Source organism: Gopherus evgoodei, chromosome 12 (assembly GCF_007399415.2).
Source record: "Gopherus evgoodei ecotype Sinaloan lineage chromosome 12, rGopEvg1_v1.p, whole genome shotgun sequence".
Lineage (NCBI taxonomy): Eukaryota > Metazoa > Chordata > Testudines > Testudinidae > Gopherus > Gopherus evgoodei.
The window spans coordinates 36,148,667-36,175,784 of record NC_044333.1 but is presented as its reverse complement, the minus strand read 5'-3'; the positions used below and the strand labels follow the sequence as shown (position 1 = coordinate 36,175,784).

The 27,118-nt window shown below is 43.7% G+C and overlaps 1 protein-coding gene across 1 annotated transcript; it reads right to left on the bottom strand.

Annotated features, from left to right (window-relative positions):
* Positions 1 to 213: 213 nt before the first annotated feature.
* LOC115660627 lies at positions 214 to 25,773 on the bottom strand. The gene is made up of 12 exons (XM_030582208.1): positions 24,978 to 25,773; positions 21,777 to 21,911; positions 18,683 to 18,807; positions 16,911 to 16,979; positions 15,067 to 15,180; positions 13,622 to 13,737; positions 12,367 to 12,422; positions 9,478 to 9,530; positions 7,384 to 7,511; positions 5,957 to 6,113; positions 3,695 to 3,863; positions 214 to 256 (listed from the first exon to the last, which is right to left on the bottom strand). The coding sequence occupies exons 1-11, from the start codon at positions 25,266 to 25,268 to the stop codon at positions 3,719 to 3,721; spliced, it is 1,389 nt and encodes a 462-aa protein (XP_030438068.1). The 5' UTR covers positions 25,269 to 25,773; the 3' UTR covers positions 214 to 256; positions 3,695 to 3,718.
* Positions 25,774 to 27,118: the final 1,345 nt, after the last annotated feature.

The window sequence follows — 27,118 nt, the reverse complement described above, 5'->3', positions numbered from 1 at the left end:
TAATGATACTGCGAGGTATGACCCTCAGCAGATCAGAAGTGACTACAAGGCTCTGGGAGTAAGGGTGAAGGAGTTAGAAGTGCAGGTGGTGTTCTCTTAAGTCCTTCTGGTCAAGGGAAGGGGCCCAGGCGGAGACAGTTGCATCCTGGAGGTGAATGCCTGGCTGCGAGGACGGTGTTACCAGAAGGGCTTCGGCTTCCTTGACCACGGGATGCTGTTCCAGGAAGAAGGACTTCTAAGCAGAGATGGGGTCCACCTATCGAGGAGGGGGAAGAGCATATTTGAATACACACTGACTAATCTCATGAGGAGGGCTTTAAACTAGGTTCGAAGTGGGCAGGTGACCAAAGCCCACAGGTAAGTCGAAAACATGGAGACCTGGGAGAAGGGTCAGAATCTGGGGGAAACCTGGGTTGTTATGGCAGGGATAAAGGAGAGACAAGACAGAATGGAGGATGTGGGGGGGAAATCAAATCAGTATCTTAGATGTCTGTATACTAATGCGAGTAGTACGGGGAATAAGCAGGAAGAACTTGAAATGCTAGTAAATAAATACAACAATGACATAGTTGGCATCACAGAGACTTGGTGGGATAATATGCATGACTGGAATATTGGTATAGAAAGGTACAGATTGCTCAGAAAGGACAGGCAGGGAGAAAAGGGAGGAGGTGTTGCCTTATATATTAAAGATTTATACACTTGGACTGAGGTTGAGAAGGAAATAGAAGGCAGACTTGTTGAAGGTCTCTGAGTAAGGATAAAGGGGGTAAAAACAGGGGTGATGTCATGGTCGGGGTCTACTACAGACCACCTAACCAGGAAGAAGAGGTGGAGGAGGCTTATTTTAAACAATTAACAAAATCATCCAAAGCACAGGACTTAGTGATGGGGAACTTCAACTACTCTGACATCTGTTGGAAAAATAACACAGCAGGACACAGATTATCCAAGAAGTTCTTGGAATGTATGGGAGACAATTTTTTATTTCAGAAGGTGGAGAAAGCTACTGGGGGGAGGCAGTTCTAGATATAGTTTTGACAAATAGGGAGGAACTGGTTGAGAATTTGAAAGTCAGCTTGGGTGAAAGTGATCATGAAATCATAGAGTTCACGATTCTAAGGAATGGTAGGAGGGAGAACAGCAAAATAAAGACAATGGATTTCAAGATTTCAAGAAGGCAGACCTTAGCAAACTCAGGGAGTTGGTAGGTAAGATCCCATGGGAAGCAAGTCTAAGGGAAAAACAATTGAAGACAGTTGGCAGTTTTTCAAAGAGACATTATTAAGGGCACAAGAGAAAATGATCCCACTGTGTAGGAAAGACAGGAAGTATGGCAAGAGACCACCCTGGCTTAACCAGGAGATCTTCAAGATCTAAAAATAAAAAAAAGAGTCCTACAAAATGTGGAAACTAGGTCAAATTACAGAGGATGAACATAAACAAATAACACAAGTATATTGGGACACAATTAGGAAGGCCAGGGCACAAAACAAGATCAAACTAGCTAGAGACATAAAGGGTAACAAGAAAACATTCTACAAATACATTAGAAGCAAGAGGAAGACCAAGGACAGGGTAGGCCGGGGAGGGGGGGAATAATAACAGAAAACGTGGAAATGGCAGAGGTGTTAATGACATTTTTGTTTCAGTTTTCACCAAGAATGTTGGTGGCGATTGGACAGCTAACGTAATAAATGCCAGTGAAAATGAAGATCAGACGCTAAAATAGGGAAAGAACAAGTTAAAAATTACTTAGACAAATTAGATGTCTTCAAGTCATCAGGGCCTGATGAAATGCATCCTAGAATACTCAAGGAACTGACTGAAGAGATATCTGAGCCATTAGCGATTATCTTTGAAAAGTCATGTGTCACGGAGTATGGGGGAGACAAGGCCCTGCACCCCCGGCTTCCTGAAATTCATCATGACTCTCAGCCAGTTAGTAAAACTGGAGGTTTATTTAGATGACAGGAACACAGTCCAAGATCGGTCTTGCAGGTACAGACAACAGGACCCCCGAGTTAGGTCCCTCTTGGGGGGGGGGAATGGGGGCAGGGAGGCCAGAGCCCTATCTCGGCTCCCCTCCATTTTCCCAGCCAGCTCCAAAATGAAACTCCCTCCAGCCATCTCACTCAGCCCTGGCTCTTCCACCACCCTTTGTCCAGTTTCCCAGGCAGAGGTGTCACCTGGCCTCCAACCCCCCTCCTGGGTTGTCATATTATGTGCTCAGGTATCCTCCCTCAAGGAAAGTCTCCCATCCCCAATGCAGACAGTCCCTGCAAAACTCCCCTGCAACCTTCCCAGGTCAATACTCCCCACTCAGTATTCAAAGAACACATTAATAACATTCCCAGTTCATCACATCATGGAAGGTGGGAGGGATTCCAGAAGACTGGAAAAGGGCAAATATAGTAACCATCTATATAAAGGGAAATAAGGACAACCCAGGGAATTACAGACCAGTCAGCTTAACTTCTGTACCCAGAAAGATAATGGAGCAAATAATGAAGCAATCAATTTGCAAACATTTAGAAGAAAATAAGGTGATAAGGTTAAAGTATAAAGATTGCGGACGATACCAAAGTGGGAGGGTTGAAAGTGCTTTGGAAGATAGCATTAAAATTCAAAATGATCTGGACAAACTGGAGAAATGGTCTCAAGTAAATAGGATGAAATTCTATAAGGACAAATGCAAAGTACTCCACTGAGGAAGGAACAACCAGCTGCACGCATACAAAATGGAAAATGACTGCCTAGGAAGGAGTACTGCGGAAAAGGATCTGGGGGTCATAGTACACTACAAGCTAAATATGAGTCAACGGTGTAACACTGTTGCAAAAAAAGCAAACATCATTCTGGGATGTATTACCAGGAGTGTTGTAAACAAGACGCAAGAAGTAATTCTTCTGCTCTACTCCGCGCTGATTAGGCCCCAACTGAAGTATTGTGTCCAGTTCTGGGCGCCACGTTTCAGGAAAGATGTGGACAAATTGGACAAAGTCCAAAGAATAACAAAAACGATTAAAAGTCTAGAAAACATGACCTATGAGGGAAGATTGGGAAAAAAATGGGTTTGTTTAGTCTGGAAAAGAGAAGACTGAGAGGGGACATGATAACAGTTCTCAAGTACATAAAAGGTTGGTACAAGGAGAAGGGAGAAGAATTGTTCTTCTTAACCTCTGAGGGTAGGACAAGAAGCAATGGGCTTAAATTGCAGCAAGGGATGTTTAGGTTGGACATTAGGAAAAGCTTACCAATTGTCAGGGTGGTTAAGCACTGGAATAAATTACCTAGGGAAGTTGTGGAATCTCCATCATTGGAGATTTTTAAGAGCAGGTTAGACAAACACCAGTCAGGAATGGTCTAGATAATACCTAGTCCTGCCATGAGTGCAGGGGACTGGACTAGATGAGCTCTCGAGGTCCCTTCCAGTCCTATGATTCTATGAAACTCTCTCTCCAAATATCTGTTTTGACAGTCCAATGCACTCTGCTTTGCTCAATACAGGACCCAATTATCAAACTTCTCAAGGTCCCTTCCAGTCCTATGATTCTATGATATAGCTTGAGTTTCCAAGACTGACCTGCCACATGCATGCATTTATAACAACACAGATGTCACTACAAAACTCCACAGCCTGGAAACTGGAGAGCTAAAGGTTGAAAGATGCTGGCTCCTTGTGAAAACTCACCTTGTTCCTGAGCTGCTCTTGTAACTATGTGAGCTGATCTAGCTGGGCTCCTTTGCCCCCCACGTCCCTGGTACATTGAGAGTGCTCTTCAGTGAATTGGGAGCTGGCAGGAATGGATGGCTCCTTCAACGTAGAGCCAGAATTAGGAATAAGCTGTCCAGTTGCATCTCTAGAAGTATAGAAATTATGCATGTTATGCCACAGTGGTAGGGAAGACAAGGAGTAAGACTGCCTTTCTGTCATGAATACTACATTCTCAATATGTATGTATGTCACTCAGTGCAGGTCAGGCTACATCAGTGGTTCTCAACCTATTTACCATTGTGGGCTGCATGCACACTATATACTACTTATATGGCCCTGAGGATGTCACATGAGCCGCAGCTGTGTGCTGATTGGGCTGCAAGCGGCCCATGGGCCACGGGTTGAGAACCACTGGTCTACATGACCATGGTGGCCCCTTCTGGCCTTAAAGTCTATGAGTCTAATAAGCTATCTGGTTACCTGGCAACAGTCTTAGACCACAATTTTCAGAAGTAACTAATGTTCCACTGGAGTCCAGCTTTAGATACCTTAAAGGAGTCCAATTTTCAGAAAGTGCTGAGCACCTGTCCTCTGAACATCATAACCCTTTAAGATGTTTGAAGTTGAGTCCCAGGAATCATTACTAATTTTGGAAAAACTTGGGCTTAATCTTTTACTGGATTCTCTAGTGAATCAGAAATAATCATACATCTCAGCACAGCCAAGCGAACAATTTGGAGTGAAAAATGTATTTGGTGACTGTAGCCTTTTCTCCTGTTCACAAGCTATGACAATTTGAGTAACCTGTCTATGTATCGTTTATGAATTCTGGTTAATTTTATACAAGTGTTGTATCACCAAAGGCCTCACTGTGTAGTGAGTCAACCGTGGGCTCATAGGGTCCTTGACATATCACAGAATAAACAAAAAGAAGTTGTTAACCAGAACAGCTGGGCTCTGGCTGGACAGTGAGTATGCTAAGGGTGATGCCTGAGCTGGCAAACTCATTCAACCAAGTTTATCTGTAGGGGAGTGGAGAGTGGAAAATGTCCCAATGGGAAAACACCGAAACCAGGAGCTACTGCTCACATTTAAAAACTCAGAAGGACTCAGAGAAAAGGGAATCTTAGGCAGGAGAGGAATAGAAGAGCATGCTTTCATAGCAGAGAGGGTCTTCTTTGAACTGTGGGACCAGCCAAGCCAAAGGAAGCTGGTTGGAAGAGTGGAAGACTCCATGTTCTAGAAAAGGAGCCATAATGTGAGAGGTGCAGGAGAGGGGGACTTGGGATCCTGAAAGGACATTGCTTCAAATCCTAAAGAACACTCCAGAATGGTAAGGAAACTGAGGCAGGGATGGGATAGAGATGTTGTATTCTTTAATTTAGACCTATATATTTCTTGTGATGTCTCAAGTAAAGAGTAATTGTTTTAAAATCCCTTTTGCAGCATCTAGGTGTTACGTGCTTTATCTATGACGTGTCCCTGGAGAAGTAAACTGTAATCCAGAGTGACCTCGAGGCTGGAGCTGTAAGAAAGGAGCTTAAGCAACTGGAGATTCTGGGGGAGCTGGCATAAGTCACTGGGTCTAGGCATTTGGAGCCTAGTTCCAGCTCTCAGAAGAAGGTGTTAAATAGGGGAGCTGCACCCCAAGAGTGTGCCTCAAGACCCAAACCAGAGGCAGTGCCACACAGCATGTGGGCCCAAAACAACAGCCTGGTGAATGGCCAGCAGGGGGAGCTTTACTAGAGCTGTGTCCAAAGTTACCCATGAACAAAAGATGAGTTTATTCATACTTTGTCTGCTACTTGCAATTGTTTGACAAATCTTTCAGCTGAACAAATTTCAGCCTTGAGATGGTTACAGTGCTGTCTGTGAATGGATAATGCTTGTGATTCATTATTTACATAATGCGACAGGCCACCCAATTAACATAGTCTCGTTCATTTTCCCAGAGCAGATGGCCTTCCAACTCACAACGGCAGCAGGAGATTCAAGCCCCCGTGATGCACACATAGACACAAGAATACATGCATAAGTATTCAGGGCAGTTTTGTTTTGCACAAATGTTCTTTGGAACAAACTGTGCTTGTGCAAATGTTCACAGAAAGCAAACAACAGTGAATGCCATGACTGGCAATTCAGATGTGTGCCTTTTGTTTGAAAGCATATTAGTTTGCTATCTCCATTCAGCTCTCAGTATAAGAATAATTTCTCTACCCCTGTATACCAAGATCTCACCTGTAATAAAATTCAACCAAGCCCCAGCCTGGAACTGTCCGATTCAGTTGGAAATCAGCAATGCACTCATGGAATATGCCTGTTCCGGTTAAACCATTATATACCACAGGGCGAGCCTGCTTGTCCAGTACAGCACAAACCTCAAAGAACTGGCCGCCTTAGGAAGGGAAAATGTAGGCAGATTTCCTTGACCATATGACAGAATACTTAGTCGAGATTAAACAAGCAAGAGCTTTATGTTGATTTCATACAGTTCCCCCACCCCTAAACATTTTTTAAAAAAAATATTTCTAAGTATTTTGTATACATTTTGAACATTTTTTTCTAAAGCTTCTTTGGCCCTCCACCATTCTAAGTGTTTTCGAGCAGCTGGTTCCCCAAGCCAAAATGTGAGCTTTGACCAAAGGAGATTGGAAATTTCAACACTCATTTCCCAGATAGTTAAACCTAAGCAACACAGGGATGTTCAGCGCAATTGGGGATTTGAAATCCTCCGGTACAGCTGCCTGAGGCTCCTGGCTGCCAAAGAATTACACATGTGCTTATACTTAAGCACTTCAATAGCCTCACTGAAGCCAATGAGACTACGCCAATGCTTAAAGTTAAGCACATGTGTGGGTATGTCTATGCAGGAACTAGACACCTGTGGCTGACCCATGCCAGCCAACTCAGGCTCACGGGGCTCAGGCTGCAGCCCGCGCTCTGGAACCCTCCCACCTCACAGGGTCCTAGAGCCTGGGCTCCAGCCCAAACCCAGAAGTCACACAGCAATGAAACAGCCCTGCAACCCAAGCCCAAGCGGGTGTCTAGTTGCTGTGTAGACATACCCTGTACGTCTTTGCTGGTGAAAAAGAGTCTGGTAGCTTGGCCCTTTGAGAGGCAATCACACACAATTAAACCACACCAGGATAAATACAATTATAATAGTGACTTGTAGCAGGGTGTTCTACTAGTGAAGGGATAGTCTGGAACTTACAGCCAATACAGCCTGGGTGCAACCATGGAGCACTCTGCCCCACCCTTGGGGCTAGGCTATATACACAAGAAAAGGGAGCTTACTGAGAGAGGAGACCACAAGCCATGCTGACTGCAGCCCCCTTTCCCCACACACATCACGAGCCTGACCTAGGCCCTGGAGACTTTGCTCTGACTCAAGGCCCTAACTCCCAGAACATTTTAGAATCACTAGGAACGCTGCTGGCTGGGTTGGTATGGAGAGGGGACATGCTTGTTAGTTTGATTTTTGGTCTCCCCCTCCTTGTATTGTACGTGGGATCTCTGGAAAATATAGCAATCGAATAGTGCATCTTGCAAAATTCCCCTTGCTTGTACCTGTCTTATAATTCAGCAAAGTTATTTCCTAGACACTAAAGCATTTTGTTTAGTACTGAAAAAAACTGAAGATGACCTGACTTTCTTTAACTTACCTGCAGTGAAACTGACTTGGTATAAATCTCTGATAAAACCATCATCCGCCATTTCAGCCAGGGAGGCACTGGACCAGTCAATGCCAGCCTTCTTCCCATCGGGGAAAAGAACGTAACCTACAGCGAGACTGAGAGAAACAAAACATAGAACACGGCTGGGCCAGGTCACTGTTTCCGATGCTCAATTAAAATGAACAACGTCTTTCATGGGACAGAATGCTGGCCCTTTAAGGGAGGCTACAGGCAGGTATCACCCTAATTCTGATCCAGCACAGAACTGAGGATGAGTGGTTCCCGGAGGACCCCTGGGAACTGTAGATGGGTAGTAATGCATGCTGGGAAAGGAAGCAAGGAAACTAAAGATCTCTTTGCTCTTTAGTAACAAGAGTAGGCAAGAGGCAAGACTTACAATGAGCCTCTTGAGACGAAGACAGTGAAGAGACATAGGAGAGCCAGTTGGATAGAAGGGTCAGCAGTCAAAAAGGCTGACAATGTTAGGAACTATTAGAAGATATAGAAAATAAGACAGAAAATACCATAATGTCCCTATATGAATCCATGGTGTTCCCCCACTTGAATACTCTGTCCAGATCTGGCCACCCCATCTCAAAAAAGTGGACCAAGAAAAGGTTCGGAGAAAGGCAACAAAGATGATCACGGGTATGGAATGGCTTCATACGAGGAGAGATTAAGGAGACTGGGGCTGTTTAGTTTAGAAAAGAAATGATGAAGGGGATATAATAGAGGTCTATAAAATCATGAATGGTGTGGAAAAAGTTAATAGATACAGCACAAAAACTAGGGGTCACACAATGTAATTAATAGGCAGTAGGTTTAATGCAACAAGACAAAATTGCCAGGGGATGTTGTAGAGGCAAAAAGTATAAATGGATTAAATAAAGGACTAGCTAAGTTCATGGAGAATATGTCCATCAGAGGCTGTTAGCCAAGATGCTCAGGGATGCAACCCCATGCTCAGGGAGACCCTGAAGCTCTGACTGCCAGAAGCCAAGAGGGGAAGATGGCTGGATCTCTCCAAAATTGCCCTGTTCTGTACATGCCCTCTGAGGCTCTGGTACTGGCCATTGTCAAATACAAGATATTGTGCTAGATGGACCACTAGTCTGACCCAGTATGGCAATTCTTTTGAACTTCAGGGAAGGGGAATTTTTATGAATTTTATGACAGAGCTGGGGGGCTAGCTAGAAAGGGTTGTGAAGATCTGAGAAAAGACGATGTTAAGCTAAAAATCCGGAAGTCACCAAATCCAGGAAGGGGAGTTCTAAAATTTGAGTCTAAATATTGCAAGAGGATACTTGTTGAAAACATACACACTAGCCCACTTCACTGGAAACTTTAAACCGCCTGCCTTTAAGCTGTAAACTGATTCCTCAATGTAAAAAGACAGGGACTACTGGATTTATTTCCCCACAATGACTCCTGATTTGTTTGTGTCCTCTGGGCAAATCACTTAACTTCTCCATTTCAATTTGACCATCAGTAAAATGGTTATAATGTGTCCTGATTCATGCAGGGCCACCCAGAAGATTCAGGGGACCTGGGCCAAAGCAATTTCGGGGGCCTCTTCCATAAAAAAAGTTGCATTACTATAGAATACTATATTCTTGGGGGGGGGACCTGCAGGACCCAGGGCCTGGGGTAAATTGCCCCACTTGCCCCCCCTGTGCGGCCCTGGATTCATGAAGTTGATGTGAGGTTGTATTAATGTTAGTAAAGTGCTTTGAGATTTCAGATGCTATATAAGTTCTTTCTGTTAATAGCTACGTTAGTATCACACCAACTACAAAAGGACAGATTTTAAATGCTTGCCTCCAATCTTTCACTTGCAAGTGCACATAAAATAACTTGGATCTCTGGAAGTGCTCAACTGGTGTCTGTAAATCATACACTTAGACAGCTGAATGATCTAAACAGAGACTGCAAATAACTGAAGGTGAAAGCTGGACTCATGATTATTTGCAACCACAAAACTGTGGGGACAAAAACCAAGGTCTGGCTGTGGTCTGGAAGAAAATCTGGCCGTTCCAGTGCAGAAGAAGGCAAGTGTAAGTTACACAGGCAGCTTGAACTTACTGTGTTGTAGTTGCTGGTATACAAATAATAGTTAAGTGCGCTGACGTCCCATCCTGTAAGAAAAAGAGCAGAGTTGGGAAAGTATTTTAATTGCTTGGAGCAGAGGAGACACCTGAGTTTATGATGCTACTAATCAAAATAATTCCTATTTGCCACTTTCTTCCAGAAAGTCATTGATCTCCTAAAATGAGAGATTCCAGAGAAGAGAAGGTTTATGTAGCATTTTACTATTGCATGTTGCCAAACTTTCTTGATATATCAACTTAAGTACTAGACATTTTATATTTCCCGTGAAGAGCATTCAGTAAATGTGAGGCAGACAATTCAAAACAGACACATTAAGGACTAACCTTGATGCAGTGGTGATATTTAATGGCTTTATGTGTTTTCAGAGAGAGGCTGTTTTGGCACAGTGTAATGGCATTGCATGGAAGAAGCCATGGAGATGAATGGGAGAAGGATACCCAAAGGGAGGATAGAAGGACCACACAGCCAGCAGTAGCAGTACAATGAGCACAGGCAGTAGCAGCAGAAAGAAATGAAAGCTGACACAGAGTTAAGGACTAGAAGTGTCTGGGAACAGTACATAGGAAAAATGTTAAATAAATAAGCAAATGCGCCTTCCTTCTTTTCATACCTGCCTCTACCTTGATTCTAAGGCTCTAGAGTATGTTCCTTTCCTGCCACTGTCGTGTAAATTTCAGCCCATCATGAGTTGCATATACACACAAAGGAAGGGGGCCAACCCTCTACCAGTCAAACATTTACTCTCTCCTATCAAAGCAAAGATGTGGGTGGCTTCCAATCAAAAGGTGGAAATAATTTTAACTTCTAAGGTTATGTGTCCACTGCAAAAAACAGATCCAGTCTCAGAGCCCAGCTCAACTGCCTTGGGCTCACGCTATGAGGCTGGAGCCTGGGCTCTGAAACCCTCGCTTGGTTTCAGAGTGTGAACTCCAGCCCAAGTAGGAATGTCTACACTGCTATTTTAAGCCCTGTAGCATGAGTCAGTTGATCCGGGCAGTGAGACCCACTGCTGGAAGGATGGGGAGGTGTTCACTGTAGGCATACACTCCGTAACTATAAACAAACTGCTGGGGGGGTATCACCTGGTGATAAGAATTGTATACTCCAGCGGCTCAGTCCTACCCTACGACATATCTGCACAACGCTGCATGTTTAATCAAGGCAACTGCATTCATGCATACAAGATTTTACAGGGCATGAAGTGATGTTGGCCACGTAAGATTGAGTCCTCTCATTCTGTTTCTTTGCTTGGGAGTTTATCTTTTGAAATGCGGACATTCTGGAATTCCCTACACTTGTATCAATACAGGAACTGCCTTCTAAGAAGCTGTTGCCTGTCAAGATGCCCAAGTTTGGATTCCCCATGTGAATAATTCCACTAGCCCAGCTGCTCATACTGGGATGTTTCTGCACATTCCTTCAGCATAGCCACAAAAATGTATCATGAGAAAGACACAGTATGGAAATATTTGCAAAGCCTTTCATTTTAGACCTGACTTAGAACGTTGCAAACCCTCAGCTGGTCTAAATCAGGGTAGCTCCAAGTCCATTGACATCAAAGGAGCTGTGCCAATTTACAGGAGCTGAGAATCTGTCCCCAGAAGTGATGAACTGTCACCCACAGAGATGGGCAGTCTTTTGCAAGGACCCACAGCCAGATCAAAACAAGATGCCTGGCAAAGGAGGAATGAGAAATTGAGAAGCTAGCAAAATAAATGTAAGTGCACTGGAGGGAAGGGGGGAATCCCAGATATAAGGACATTTTCTAAATCGCCTCTACTGTTATTTCAGGAGTGGGACTGTGGTGAAGTTCCTGATAACAGAGAAATTGCAAATCAGAATTGGGGCTAACAAAAGATGTAAAGTTTTGAGTGAAACATGGGAGGAAACAAACAGATATTTTAGAAGCAGTTTCCCTAGGAATGGAAAATGGCAAGAATGGATTTGTATCACCCTGACATACACCCTTAGAGGAAATGAAATATCACCTTCAAAAAGGATTAACAGCCACATCCTTAGAGTCCTCATGCATAAACTTTTCTAGAGAAAACAACTAATGCTGCAGTACCCACCAATCACACGCTGAGAACTCATTCTCTGTAGCACATTCTGAAGCTTCAAAGTTATTGTAAAGCATGCAGCTCCAGTCCCCTGTAAATTTCCCTTGTGCAACGGGAATCCCCGGGTGGAATAGAGCCTGCACAGTAACTTTGTGCCACACCCTCAAATTGAGATTGGGGGGCGGGGGAAGGAGCAGCAGGTGGCAATCCCAGGGGAAAGGGTGTGTGGCTGGGGCATCCCTATACCTGGCAATCCCCAGTTGCAGGAGCAGATCCTTGGGGTTGTGGACAGCCAAGGACAAATTAGAGCTATGCTCAAATTTGTACCAAGACATCGGATTGGTCAGACCAAACGGAAGAAACTTAAAAATGGCTTGAAGTGGGAGGGACAGGGGGTGGCAGGCGTTCTGTGCCAAGCACAGCTCAGACAGACCAGAGGATCTGAACCATTATCTGATGTCTCAGAGGATGGCAACTGCCCACCCACGCACCTAGCAAATTGCACAATGTGACTATCTCAAGATGACCATTTGCCATTAATCTTCTTGTATAAACAAACATCTCGGATATGCTTAACGAGGTCAGAGTCCAGCAAGCACGTGCTACTAAGAACTTGTTCAGGGAGTGTTAATGTTAGGTTTGGCAACGAGACAACTTGCTAAAAGGCAAGGTCTAAAGATGTGGCTGTTATGAGATTTGATTTCCTCCTAGGATATTGCTTCTGGATGTTCAGACATATCCTACAAGTCAAGTGAAGTTTGCATTTGATCTCTAGAGTGCTGACAGGCACGATAAGACCTACCTCACAATGCATCAAAATCATGACATATCGGTAAATCTCAGCCCAGTTTCGGATGCCTAGGGAGAAAATTTGAGAATATGTGCTTGAAAGTTCACCTTTATTGAGCACTTTAAGCACAAGCATTTATATAAAGGTATCTGGTTTCCTTATCTTTAGCCAGATAAATGCTCTACGAGGCAATCACATACTACGGTTATAAAAATGCCTGTAGGTAGAAATATCAATGAAACTGTTCTGATTAAGGATTTAATTTTAGACCTGCCTAATGTTAATTAGCCGCAATCATAGCTAATGGGGACAAACATTCCCCTTTAACTCGTTCAAGGCCCCACGCTAGCGAGCAGGGCTATATGGCTGTAGGTACCTGCCTGCCCAGTGCAGCTCAGAGGATAGACTCCAGGGTAGTGGCATGACCCCCACAGGATAGACTCTTCTTTGCTGTAACTAGGAAAGCTCTTTAGAACTAATTCAAATACTTAATTGAATTAGTATCAACAGGCTAGCGTAGCCCCCTCACTCTGCATTGACCTAACCAATCCTGGGGACAGGCCTGTTGCTATGGTAAGGGCTTCCATGGATCCTAAACTCCTTTCCCCATTGTGCAGGAACCACAGAGGCTAATGCTGCCTAGAGGAAGCAGACGCCCTTGCCGAAGTGGAGGGAGGTAGGGACGCTTGTGAATCGGGGGAGCTCAGAGTGAGCTCTTCACAAACAACACTTGTGTTGGGGGAGATTAGGGCCTTATATACCCCACTCACGGCTCCCCCATCCTATGCGCACACACTGCTTACATGCAAGGCTGGAAGGAATCTTCGACCCTAGTGGGCCCCTTAGCCAGACATTAGCACCATTTCAGAGCAGTCAGCTGGCTCCGATTGTGGGGTTGGACAAAGAAGGAGTCGTCAGTCTCTCAGATTGTCTCTCAGCCATATGGGCCATGGAGAGGGATGAAGTTTTAGGCAATCCCTCTGCTAGAGGAATGCAGCTGGATGGTCACAAGACAGCGTGTTCTCCCAGCACAAGCTTTGTTTGGCATTTAAAGTGAGAAATCACGAATGAGCTTGCAGTGGGAAGATTCTGATCATTGCATATCATCAATTCAGCTGCAAAATGGTTTTTGTTAAACAGTTGTAGATCTATCATGAAACAGATCATTTTACAAGTCACACTTAAGGGTGATTACGCCACAATACTTAATAGCCACAGTGATAACCTCTAGGTTGCCATGTAATTGAATCGTTCAGGATATTGTTACCATACGAGTGGCTCCGAACGCCTCTCAGAGAGACCTCTTTCTTCCCATGACCTTCAATTTCAATTTCTCCTATAGACTGGCCCCATTGCTCATAACGAGAATGCTGTTCCCCATCTCTGGGAAAAAAAAAGGGGGAGGGAGATCATGCAGCTAAGAAACAAAGCTTCTTATTCTAACACACTCCCCAAACCCCAATCAGAAAAGGGCTGATACTGTTATGAAAGACACACAGATTTCAGAACATCTGGATCCCAGCTGTAAGTTGTCAGACATATTTTTGAGTTTTAAGAATATTGCTATGAACTGTTTAGCCTATAAACAGGTTATACAAAAAGACACCCTGAGGCTATAAGAAGTTCTTCCCCTCCTAAAATAATTGCCCGCTTTTTTCCCTACGAAAGCGACAGTTCAGTAGTTGCACTTAAAAGTCAGCATATGTCAACAACGATCTCACTGTATTTCCCTGTACTTAGAATAAGAGAGACAATTTTCTTAGGCCTTTTCTTCTCTGCCTCATCAGCTATGTCTATGGTGCGAGCGAGGGTTGTGATTCCCCTGCTCATGTACACAAGCATGAGTATAAATGGCAGTGCAGCCACAGCAGTGTGAGCAGCAGCAGCTGCGGTGGCAGGGCTGAGCTGAGCACCAGTTTCAGGCAAGTTCACACTTGGCACGGCTCGGCCATGCTCCGCTGCCACTCCCACAACGACATTGTTATTTATACTCTTGGGAGCTACGGCAAGTGTGTGCACACGAGCAGGTGAATCACACCCCCTAGCTCCCGGTGTAGACACTGCCTCGGTGTAATGGGGTAGTAATTTACACCTGCACAAAGTGGGTGTAAAACGCTGCCATGTCAGAAGAGACAGAGTAGCATTTTTTACTCATTTCACAGACACACACTTGCCTACACCAGGTGCTAGGCAGTAGAGAGAAAGGGTCAAATCAGGATCGGAATCCCACTGTGCTAGATGTCGTAAAAAACACCAAGAATGAAATGGTCCCTGCCCCAAAGAACTTGCCGCCGAAGGTCCTGTTCTTACAAAGGGCAGATCCCTGCACTCACATGAAGCCCCGCTAAAGCCAATGGGAACCCAGGTGAGTGAGGGGCCTGCACAGAATGCATACCAGGATCGGGGTCTAAATTATGTGCATAGCAACTATTGGCAAATGCTGACTACTTACTGGTGACTACCATATTTTACAATAAAAAAGTATCTTATGTATTCATCTAGGCCAGGAGGAGCAAAGTTCTTTAATGTACAGATTTAAATTAAATTATTCTTATAAAATAATAAAAAATACACACAACCTTCAGAACAAAGGCAGAAACTTACACTGACGTTGACTGTATCTGATCAGCTTTATTATGAATTGGTCTGCGGAAAAACTAGCTGGTAATACTAGTTACCATCAACCCCAGAAGAGTTAAAACTGTCTCTCACTCTTTGATTCTCCGGAAGAATTCTGCACTCCACTTTTCCAAAGCAAAGGCATGTGCAAATGCTTTCGGGTGACTGTCAAGGTTAAAGTCAAATATATCTGAAAAGGAAGTCCAGCTACAAAAGAAGAGAAAGCAAAATCTCATCAGTTTTCAGTTTGGATTGAGTCAAACCCTGCAATCATGACTCAGACAAAGCTTCAGTTTGTCTGCAGGATTTGTGCCTTTGTATTTCTCATGATTAGAATCTTCTGATTTTTACAATAGTTCTAGATATTACAGTTCTCTAGGAAAAAGAACAAGGGATCAATGGAGAAACTATGATGCAAAGATGCAATTATTGCATAGCAGCACTGGACATGTCAGCTAATTACTCATCAAGTTGGAATCGCAGTGGAGATAGCAAAAGATTCTAATCTGTGATATTGCTGCCTCGTTTTCTCTCATGATCTATTGTAATGTACACACTCCATGTTGTAGCATAAATGCCATGTCCTTTTGTCAGCAGAATATTAATTTGGATGGAAAGTGAGTAGCCACACCCTATAGATCAGGAGGAGTAGGCAACCACAAATCAAACACAGGCCAACTCTATACTACAAAAAGCCATGATGGTCTGGGGTGTGAAGACATACGATCCCTGATTGACATGTGTGTGTTGGCAAAAGTCCATAGTGAAGACACAGTTATATCTCCCTATTGTTTCCATGCTGTTGTCACTTCCCAGCAGAATATCAGAGCAGGCAGACAGTCACATGAAGAGTGGGCTCTGTGCACTATTTGCATGCACATATCATCAAAGTACTCTGGAGAATACAGCCCTTAGAAAAAAATTGTTCTGAAAATATAATCTTAATTAGGGTGACCAGATAGCAAGTGTGAAAAATTGGGATGGGGGTGGAGGGTAATAGGCACCTATATAAGAAAAAGCCCCAAATATCAGGACTGGCCCTATAAAATCGGGACATCTGGTCACCCTAATCTTAATAAACTAAAAAAAATTCTAAATATTGCTCAAGATCATTTTTAATAAGCTTGATTTTTCCCAGTTTACAGATTGCTTAAGGGAGATGGAAAGTTGTGGGCTGTTTTAAGGGACACTATAAAAATGTGTGTCTAACTCTAGATTACAACATTCCTTTCCCTACCAGTTTTGACCCTTGCTATGATACAGACATTGGATTTGTTTCTTACACAGTCCATCACGGAGCTGCTCAGTTTAATTCCTTGTGTATATATTTCTGTCATTGATGCGATGTGTCAAATCTCACCCTTGGATATGCATGCAAAATTCCAAGTCCACACATAGGCAAAAGCAGACAGTGGCTCTGTGTTAGTCAGCTTGTATTCTCTTTCCAAACTAGATGATTATAGCCATAGTAGCCTTACTATAAACTATGGTTGTTCATTACTCTTTTTTTTTTTACCCATCACTTTTGCACAAATACAGAAAATATATGAATAGTGGCACCTAGATGCACCTTTTTTTAAAAGGTCTAACTTTGACAATTAAGCATATGGCAGCTTTCCTTTAAATTAAAAGTTCCAAAATATAAGTAAAGTTTTTGCTGTAGTGAGTTAATAAAATGACAAATCGCTTAACAGCACACTCAGGCAATGATTAGTTAACAGATTTGTATTTATCAGGCCAATCCTCAATAAATGATATTAGTTATTTAAACGGAAATGTTTTTATACATACAGGAGAACATTCACCCTGAGTTGAAAGACAAAACAAGGTCCGTGCACAACTTAAGCAGAATTAGAATGGGTCAAGATCTGGCCCACAACTTATTATTTGTACTCTTACAAAAAAAAAATGGATGCATCAAACAGCCATGCTCTTACTGGAAAGAGAATTTAACGTGGACAAGTTCACCCTCCTCTTCATTCCACTGATGCCGATACGGTCCTTTTCTAGAAGATCAGACATGTTGTTATCTTCCCTTGTTTCTGTATCAGCAGCCTTATTTACCAACATTCCTTACATTTTTTTTTCACTTCTCCCTTTTCATTTACTGAGCTGTTGTGTAACCCATATGCTTTTATATCGCAATTTCATTAGTTTAAGTCCAACAAATGGGAAAGCAACAATGGAGAGGGAGGAAGGGCTTTGTTAAAATCACCTGTTTCTGTATGTGGGCAGGGCAGGCAAACCAAAAAAATTTAAAGAGAAGAGTTGTAGGTACTAAACATGCTTGATAGCTTTTGTGAAGCCAACATAGGTAGCCAACTTTTATAGGCTGGCACTTCTGCAAGTCATATCCTCATTGTGAGAGCTGAGCCAATCTGATCTTGTGGAGGACAGAGAATTATAGCTGCTACAAGATGTTTTCAGGGGACTTGGCTAAATGATAATGCAAAGCCAAAATATGTGTCTGGTGTTGTAGCTTGGAGTAAAATTTTCAAGAGCCCCTATGTGACTTAGGAGCCTTAGCTCCATTTTCAAACATGATTTAGGTGTAGTCCATAAAAGTCAGACTCTTAGGCCCAGATCCTCACAGCTATTTGGGGGCCTAAAGATGCAAATAGGCAACTAACATGCTCAAGTGCTTTTGTAAATTCCAGTAGGGGTCTAGCTACATCTTGAATATTTGAATATTTCAGCCATAGCCTCAAAACCTGTAACACCTTAGCTATAGATTTCCCATCTGAAACACAATCTCAAGAGAGCAAGTCGTCTGTCAACAAAGGACCGAGTACGGCTAGCAGAAGGATCTCCCCCAGACCACATTTTTTTCTGTTTCCTGGCTAGGCAGAAGTGTTTGGATATGGACAAGATAAGAGATACTTCAGTTCTTGCTGTTGCCTGAAATTTTTATCATTGACACTGTATATTTTAGATCACACCAGAAGTTATCTCTGAAGAAGATCAGAGGGGCAAGAATGAGTGTATGTGTGCTAAAGTAAAATGTAAATGTTATGCTGAAACCCTTCACTGTGATGCAGATATTATAAACTCTACTTGCATGATATCAACAGCAGAGTTTGTTAAAGTTGGTATTAGAAGACTACACTGCTAGACTTATTACCTAATAGAAAATTATTTAAATATATTTCCAAGTACTGGTTAAAATGCTTGAGCTGCTTGTATTAAATGTAAACATTTGCACACTAAGCTACCGCGTGGTATGGTGCTGTCTTTGAATAGGATTTGAAGGTGATAATAAGAAATGGAATTCACAGTTTCGAACTTCGTGTTATGCTTTTTAAATTATCCTGATCAGACAGCACTGTAGCTTGTGCTTCAGCAGAGTTTAGCTGAGGCTCGGGAAAAAGGCTGTTGTAAGTGTTTGTACACAACCTGTCCTGAAACCTCTTTTGTAGTTGCATGATTTATCCCATGTAACCATTCTAACTAAACAGATCCAGGTCCTATTGTGAGGGGCACTCTCTAACCACACAAGTAACTTACCTAAATAGATAATACAGAGAATAGGCGGTAACAAACAATGCATTATCATCATCCCCATTTTACAGGTGGGAACTGAGGCAGAAAGAGATAAAATGGCTTTTCCAAGGTGACAGAGCAAGTCTTTGGCAGATCTGAGGACTGACCCAGTTTTCCTGAGTCCGATGTCTTAGCAATCCTCTCCCCCCCAGAGATGATATGATAATACCTGAGTTGTCCATTGAATTTTATTTTCCAGCATCTGTGTGGCTGTAAGCACTCAATCATCAGCCCTCCACCATGCCAGCATTTTTCAGATTCATCGCTCACCATCATGTCCGGATGTACTGGGTGCTAAGAGACAATTCAGTAAAACATTCATTGAATTAAAGTGTGGGGGTAAGGCAGAGGTGAGGTCATAATTTATTCATCTGTGGTAGGAAGAACATTGACAGAGAGAGCTTTCTGAATCCACATATTTCACAGAGGAGAAAACTGCATGTAAAATACCTGAGTTGATGAATATCAAGTAATTACTGCAGATAGCACAAATGGTAAATGGAACAAAATCGTAAATTACTATTCTAGGACCTCATGATACAAACACTGTCAAGAGTAACCATTACTACCACACTGTTTTTAGGGTTTGTCTACATGGGAAAATTGACCGGCGTGATTACACCAGGATAAAACCACTTTTATCCCATCATCCATCCATCATTATTCCTATCGTTCTGCCAGTCAATTTCCCTATGTAGACTTTAATGGAACTGCTCACAGTTATAAACTTAATGGAGGAAATCCTGGCCCCATTGAAGTCAATGGCAAAATAATAGTACCGAGCTTTTGTATAGCGTTTTTCATCACTGGATCTCAAAGAATGTTACAAAAAATTCCTATTGATGTCAATGGAGAGATGATTTCACCCTATGCAGTTATTCTGTACAACTTTTTAAATGTAAACTGCATTATGAAAGGCTTTATGAGGTTAAATATATGACAGCATATATCATATAAGTTAGAGGAAGTCATGCTGTAAAAAAGCAATAGAGGGTGAATCCACTCTAATACATATACTCCTACAGGCATACACTCATGGGAGTTGATAATAGAGGGGTACAGAAAAATGAAATAGCATGGGAAAGGGAGAAAAATTTGTTTTATCATGAAATTTGGAAAGAGATGATATTGCGACAGTGGTAAAGGAAGAGGAATGTTGTAGATGGCAGGAGCTGTAGAGGACTATGCAGCTGGTAAAGACATTATTATTATTTGAAACTACTCCTGCAGAACACATCAAACAGAATTCTTACCAACCCAGGGGCCTGATTCTGCAGTTACTGCACATTAGTAACACCACTTCGTGTTAATGGGATTTGCATCTCTTGTGAGTCCCTCCTCGTGTCACTCCCTCTTGTAAAAATAGCTTTATATGCAATATTTTGACAGAGCTTTGGTTTACGAAAGAATGGGGTTTCTATCAACTGCATACATATGGTCCCAGCCACGAACCAGTTGTGCCTCCTCATTCTAACACTCAGCAGTTTTCAATCACTGTTTTAAGACTTCAGTTTCATCTGCCATAATAGAGTCTGAAATACCATCCTGTTCAAATCACCAGGTATTTACTGCAGGTAATACTAGCCAGGTAACAGATAATGAAACTGAACTGCCTAGCAACTGCTAAACTCAGAGCAGTGAGTCCAGGTTATACACACATCTCCCTAACTGCAGCTAGGCAAACAGTGGGAAAATATATCGGCATATTTGCTAAATCTCACTTATGATTCAATTCAGTTAAAGTACTTAATGTCCCTCTGCCTCAATTCCAAATCTGCAAAATGGGTATGATAATACTTCCTTGCTCTCATCCTGTGTCCATCTCATCTATTTAGACCGTAAGCTCTTCTAGCTTTTGGTGGTTCTAAGTGTTACTGTAATGAAAATAAGAAGTGTATTTAGATCCTAACTTGTTTGGTTTTCTGCAAACATTTAGACTGTTGCTTTTTAGTCCCGTTAATGTTTAGAAAAGAACTTTTATTCATGTGCATATAATTCTTTACCTGCAAATGATGGCATTTGTGCCAGAAGTACTTAAGAGAAACTAAAATATGTTGTCTAGTAGACAGCCAAAAAATCTGTTATATTTTTCTGTATTCCACAGTCAGGAAACAATCCATCCATTTACAAAAAAACAAAAACCAACCCCAAAACACACCCAGGAACAGATTTAATTATTTTTTTGCAAGAAATAAGTAGTCCTACATGTGTCTCCCTAAAATGCTCCTTGTCCGTCACCTGAAATATTCAACACCTTACGGATTTCTTGACGCACCTGTTTATAAAATATAGGTTGTCCAATGACAGAACGGTAATCTTACCATATCACTTAGGTGAGCAACCGCTCAGATTAAATAGGAGCATGCAGCTCACAGCACAAATATGTTCCTAGAAATCTTACAAGCTCAATTTTAAGTCACAATCAGTTTGCGGGCAATTTGTGAACAGTAAAAAGGTCAAATCCACCAAAAACTTTAGTTTAAACAGCTCTCACTAATCCAAAATCACACACTATGTCAGGATCATGGCAACAGCTACATTCGGTGCAGGAACATGGAAAGGGTGCGTTTTCCTTGTCCTCCTGCATAGTGCCCTACAGCTGAGTGAATCATTTATGTCCCAGTAATGGATGAACTGGGATCACAATTGTATTTTGCTTCACGCTGCTGCTGCCAGAGCCACTTGGAAAAGAGTTGCTGTGGCGTAGAGGCATATTGAGCTAGTAAGACCTCCTTTGCTGCTGAAGGATGGCGGAGAAACAAGAGAATGGGGAAAGAGACTGAAACATGGTGAAGGGAAACAAAGGGACAGACACGTTACCTGTAATTGACCTTAGTCATAGCACTGCGTTCTTGCACAGAATTCCAGATGCTGATGTTTATGAAGAGGCAGAAAACTTTAGTCTCTGCTTGAGTTACTTTTTATCCATTCTTTAAGCAGTCTATCAGGGATCTATATTGGCCACTAAATCGACCATCACATTATTCACTCTGCTTGTATGTTATACCTCATATTTCCCCTTGTGTCTGTCCTGTCTGTTTAGATTGTCAACTTTGGGGGGCAAGGACTGTCTACTCTCCATTTGTCCAATGTCTGGTACAATGGAGCCCCATTCTGGGTTAGTCATTAAGCACTACCACTGATAATAGAATAATACTCTTGGGGTCATACCTCAGTGTTAAATTCCAGATGGGTAACGAACATCACCCTTGAAAGTTATCCCAAAACTCCAGCCACCTACTTTCCTCTCATTCTCCACTTACTTCAAACTCTCCAATTCCATCCACGCGGAGGAAGAGCCACATTTCACAGAGCCCATTCAGACGTCTTCCGAGACGAATGATCACAAAAGTCTTGTCAGTTTCTGTAAACCCAGTGAAGTAAACTGAATCCAGGGCCTACAGAAAGGTAAAGGGGAAAAAATGCTTTAGCATTGAGAGAGAGAACAAAGAACAAATGGGAAGTGAGGTGTGTGGGGAACAGTGATTATGCATGTCAGAAATCATCAGGACAGCTAAGTTTCCCCTCTACTCAAAGGATGTAGGATGTTCTTTCTTCCTAATGTGAGTCCTTCGTAGAATGACACTAGTGGACTTGATCCAGAGACTGCTTTTAGTCAACACCTGCAATCCCCACCCCCAAGGCCCTTCCAACCAAGCATCTCAAAGTGTTTTACAAATAGCAATGTATTACATTAAGCCTCACAATACTTCAGGCAAGTATGTAAGTATTCTCATTTCTATTTATGCAGGGCTGCCAAGAGGTTAAAAGATTTGCCCAAGGTCATACTTGGTCAGTGAGTGTACTCCCAGTCCACTATTTTTAATCAGCTGTCAATGCTTCTTCCTCTTTTAATATTTGTACGGCCACATGTCTCTTTAAGAAATGGACAGAAAATAATCTCTTCATTCCACAGCAATTACTTTAACGGATTGTGCAATGGTTCCATTTATTAGCTCGCTAGACCCTGATACTTTTTTTTTTCCTGTTTGCTGACTTTGGAGTTTAGAAACAATGCGAGGAAGTTGTAGGAGAAGGAAAATATGACTGAAAACCCTGGCACTGTGGTCTGTTGGAACAAGCCTGATATTGTTCTAAATCAACCAGGTTGCTAGTTTTGCAATGAATACTGTCACATCTCTCCCTAAAAGAAACAGGTATAACTAGAGTGCTCGACCAGTACCCTGGGGAAACACTTTGACGTATTTCCTGCACAGAGCATCGACAACCAAATTTTCATTCCTTTTAATATTGATCACTTCCACCTGGGAGCACCTGTGCCTTTCCTTCGGTGTAGCCTAGTGTGTGGGGAGTGGTCACCTAGCGCTGGCCAGAAGATGGAATTTATGACTCACCAAAAAAACTCTACAATCTTGGCATTTTGCTTTGTTCCAAACCAGGACAAAAAAAGACAAGTTTTCAACATTTTTAACCAGACCAAAATGCTGGGAAAATTTCATTTTAGAAACATCAAAACTTTTCGTTTTAATGATTTTTGACACATTTCAAGTCAAAATGATTATTTATTGTATGTATTATTGTAGGCCTCGTCCTGGGCCTTCTTGTGCTTCATATGTTTTAGCATGCCTGATATGCCCAGGCATTCGGAGTCACGATCCAGACTGACTTTACATCTGCCCAGCTGGCAAACAGCACTGCTATTAGCCCCAGCATCCAGTGTGAAGTGGTTCCAAACCCAGGTGCTACACTTGTTACACTAGAGTCAAGCTGAGATAGTAGCTCAAAATTGTATGCAGAATATTCAGATTTACAGGGAAGTTTGAATTTTATTTCAGTAAAATCCAATCACAGTCCTAATCAGCTAGTTATGGGTCCAAATGATAAATGTTAATGCCTGTGTTATGTGCTTAGACCCAAATTTTCAAATTCAGCTGTATACATGCACAAATTATTCAACCCCTCACCAGATGCAGTTTCCGAAATCCGGTTTGCACATGCAGAACCTGACTTCTTTGTGCATTTTGGGTGTGGAAAGATTCCTGCCTCTGAAAAATGTATGCAGAATAATGCTTAAAAATACTTACTTCAGGTGACTAAGTGCCCATCTAAGCACCTAAATATGCATGTATGTGTGTGACTTGAGGTAGCCAAGTTTGATAATTGGTCCTATATTGTGCAAAGCAGAGTGCATTAGACTGTCAAAATGGATATTTGGAGAGAGAGTTTCAGGACCATTGCTGGGATTTTCTGGAAGCATACTATAAGAGGTGCTCCATTGCTCTCAGTCTGACAAGGAAAAGGGTAACGCTGGGTGACAGGTGAAGGTTACAATCTGAACCACTTTTCAGACCACTCTGGTGTCGGAGTGTTGTCTGGTCATAGAGTGAGCACAGTTTTGGAAGGCGATCTCTGTCCTTGCCACAGAAAGGGCTTTCACAGAACTGGAATGGACAAAAACACGAAGGGTTCTTCCAGCCCTACTTTAAGATGCACATCCAATATCACTTATTACAATTTTCATGACTTGCTTTGTGTCCCGGTGTCTCAAACACCAACTTTAAAAACAGTCTTTTATTTAAAAAATAAAACAAAATAAAACATAAGATGGTCATACTGGGTCAGACCAAACGTCCATCTAGCCCAGTATCCTGTCTGCTGACAGTGGCCAATGCCAGGTGCCCCAGAGGGAATGAATGGAACAGGTGGACCAAGTGATCCATCCCGTCGCCCATTCCCAGCTTCTGGCAAACAGATGCGAGGGACACCATCCCTGCCCATCAAAACCACACACAATGCCAATGTGATGACAATCAGCTTGAAAAAGAGAGGAAATTCTGGATTCCTCAAAACCTTTAGAAAATGTTGCAAATTGGTAGATAGTGACAGTGGGCCAAATCCTCAGCTGGTGTAAATCAACTTGACCTCAATGAAGCAATACCCATTTACACCAGATGAAGATGTTACCCTACATCTTTAGCTATTTTGCATCTTCCGCCTTACCCGCTTGCCAGCACTTTCTCATCTCTAGCTTCTTGGCCCTGCAATGTTGTTCTAGTTCCTGCAACAGTGGCTTCATAATATTTATTATCTGCATTACAGAAGCGTGGGGGAGATCAGATGCCCACTGCACCGACACACAGACAGAAGCATCCCTGCCAAGGGGAACTTACAAAGAGAAGACAGGACAAGAGGGTGCAACAATCAGAAGGAAGAGGAGCAGGACTCAGGTAATGACCAACATGTTTTTGTATGAAATGGCTCTACCCAAAGCTAGATGGTTAATTTCTTTGCCCTAACCCGGCCAGATTCTAGCGGGAAGCCCAGGTGTATAAAGGGAGCCTTACACGGTTACACCAGCCAAGAATCTGCCCCTAAGATCTCCACAAATCTGCCGGGAGGAGGCGCTGGTCCCAGTCCTGCGCATCTCCCTGAGCCCGGAGAGGTGCCGGGCTCCAGCCCCCTGGGGACACCCTAGCAGGCGGGGATATAAGGGCCGCACTCACATGGGCGTCGCAGACCAGTCCCTGCAGCCGCTCCCGCTCCTCCGCCCCGCGGCCGGCTCCTGTGTCTGTCTGCGCCCGCCGGGCGGCGCCGCTCGCTCTCCGGCGCCGGCGGAACGCGAGGGAGAGAACCCCCCACATGGCCCATTTCTTCAGCTGGAAGCAACGCCCCGGGGCCGAGTAGCGGCTGCAGCTGCCGGCCGGCCGGGCCGCGGGACAGCGCTGGCTCCGCAGCAGCCACCCGGCCAGGAAAAGGCACAGCGCGGCCAGCAGCAGGCTGAGGAGGTCGGGCATTGTCCGGGGATGCAGCGCTGGGTCCCTCCTCCCAGGGCAGCTTCGGAGCCTGTGTGAGTGTGTGCACGATCCAGCCCCTGGCTACACCGCCCCCCACCCACTTCACAGCACGATCCAGCTACAGACACACACACACACACACACACCACTTCACTGCGCGATCCAGCCCCTGGCTACACACACACACATACCCCACTTCACCGCACGATCCAGTCCCTGGCAACATACACACTCCTCACTTCACCGCATGATCCAGCCCCTGGCTACACACACACTCCCCACTCTACTGTACGATCCAGCCCCTGTCTCTGCACACGCTCCCCACTGCATAATCCAGCCCCTGGCTACACACACACTCCCCACTGCACGATCCAGCTACACACACCCCCCTCACTTCACTGCAGGATCCAGCCCCTGGCTATGCACACACTCTCCTTGCATGATCCAGCCCCTGTCTCTGCACACGCTCCCCACTGCATAATCCAGCCCCTGGCTACACACACACTCCCCACTGCACGATCCAGCTACACCCCCCCCCCTCACTTCACTGCAGGATCCAGCCCCTGGCTATGCACACACTCTCCTTGCATGATCCAGCCCCTGTCTCTGCACACGCTCCCCACTGCATAATCCAGCCCCTGGCTACACACACACTCCCCACTGCACAATCCAGCTCCTGGCTACACATACACACTTCCTGCTGCACTATCCAGCCTCTGGCTACACACACACATACACTTACTTCACTGCAGGATCCAGCCCCTGGATACTCACTAGTACAACCATAAGCTCCTGGCTACACTTGTGGTGCCCTCAGCCACTGGCTACACTTCACCCTCTTGCTACACACTTGGTCCCAAGCTATAGTCTTTTGTCCCTTTTCCTTGCGCACATGCTGTGCAGAGTCCTCCAGACCGTCGATGCCAAATCCTAGCTCACAACGACCCTCTCTGCAGCTACTCACCGTTAGCAATGAGTCCTGAAACCCAGCCCTGCCCACTCTTGGCAGCTTTTGGATTTGGATTGAATTCCCTGCTGGTTTCTCTTTCTTTTTGCCTTTCCTTAATACTTGAAAGGCAACTGTCTCCTTCATGCCCCCTTCCAAATTCTTTGGCGCTGGTATGAATAGGGGTCTACTCTCAACATTAACACTAGCCTAGGATAACTACTGATCTCCAGCCGTAGCCTAGGGCCACCAGCTGGCCCCAATCTTAGCCCTAACCTGGGGCCACCATCCAGCCTGAGTTGTAGTCCAGGCCTACCCACCAGCCCCACACGTATACCTGACTCGTGGTCACTAATAGGTTTCATCTCTAGCCTGATGTCACTAATTGGCCCTAAGCCTAATCTTATGTTGGGGCCACCATCCACCCCAGACTCTAGCCTGGGGCTACCAACCAGCCCCAATCCTAACACTTGTCCATTCATGGTCAGCAGCTTTTCCTGAACTCAAGCTCCATCTCAGGGGCACCTACCAGAGGCACAAATTTCACGTGTTTCAGAGGGGTAGCCATGTTAGTCTCAGTATCAGCAAAAACAACGAGGAGTTCTTGTGGCACCTTAGAGACTAACCAGTTAATTTGGGCATAAGCTTTCGCGGGCTAAAACCCACTTCATCAGATGCATGGAGTGAAAAATACAGTATTGAAATACATGATATTTCACTGTTTATTTTACTCATCTCCCTTAGGGGCTGTTTTATTTGTTCCCAGATGCTTGATGTCAGTCAGAGCTGTTTTTCCTAAAGGAATTCTTGCAGATCTCGCTGCACTTCCCAGAAAGGATATGCATGCATATGCTGAAATTTAGAAGGGGAATTCCAGGCTTTTCTGGCTGCCAGGACCTCAGAC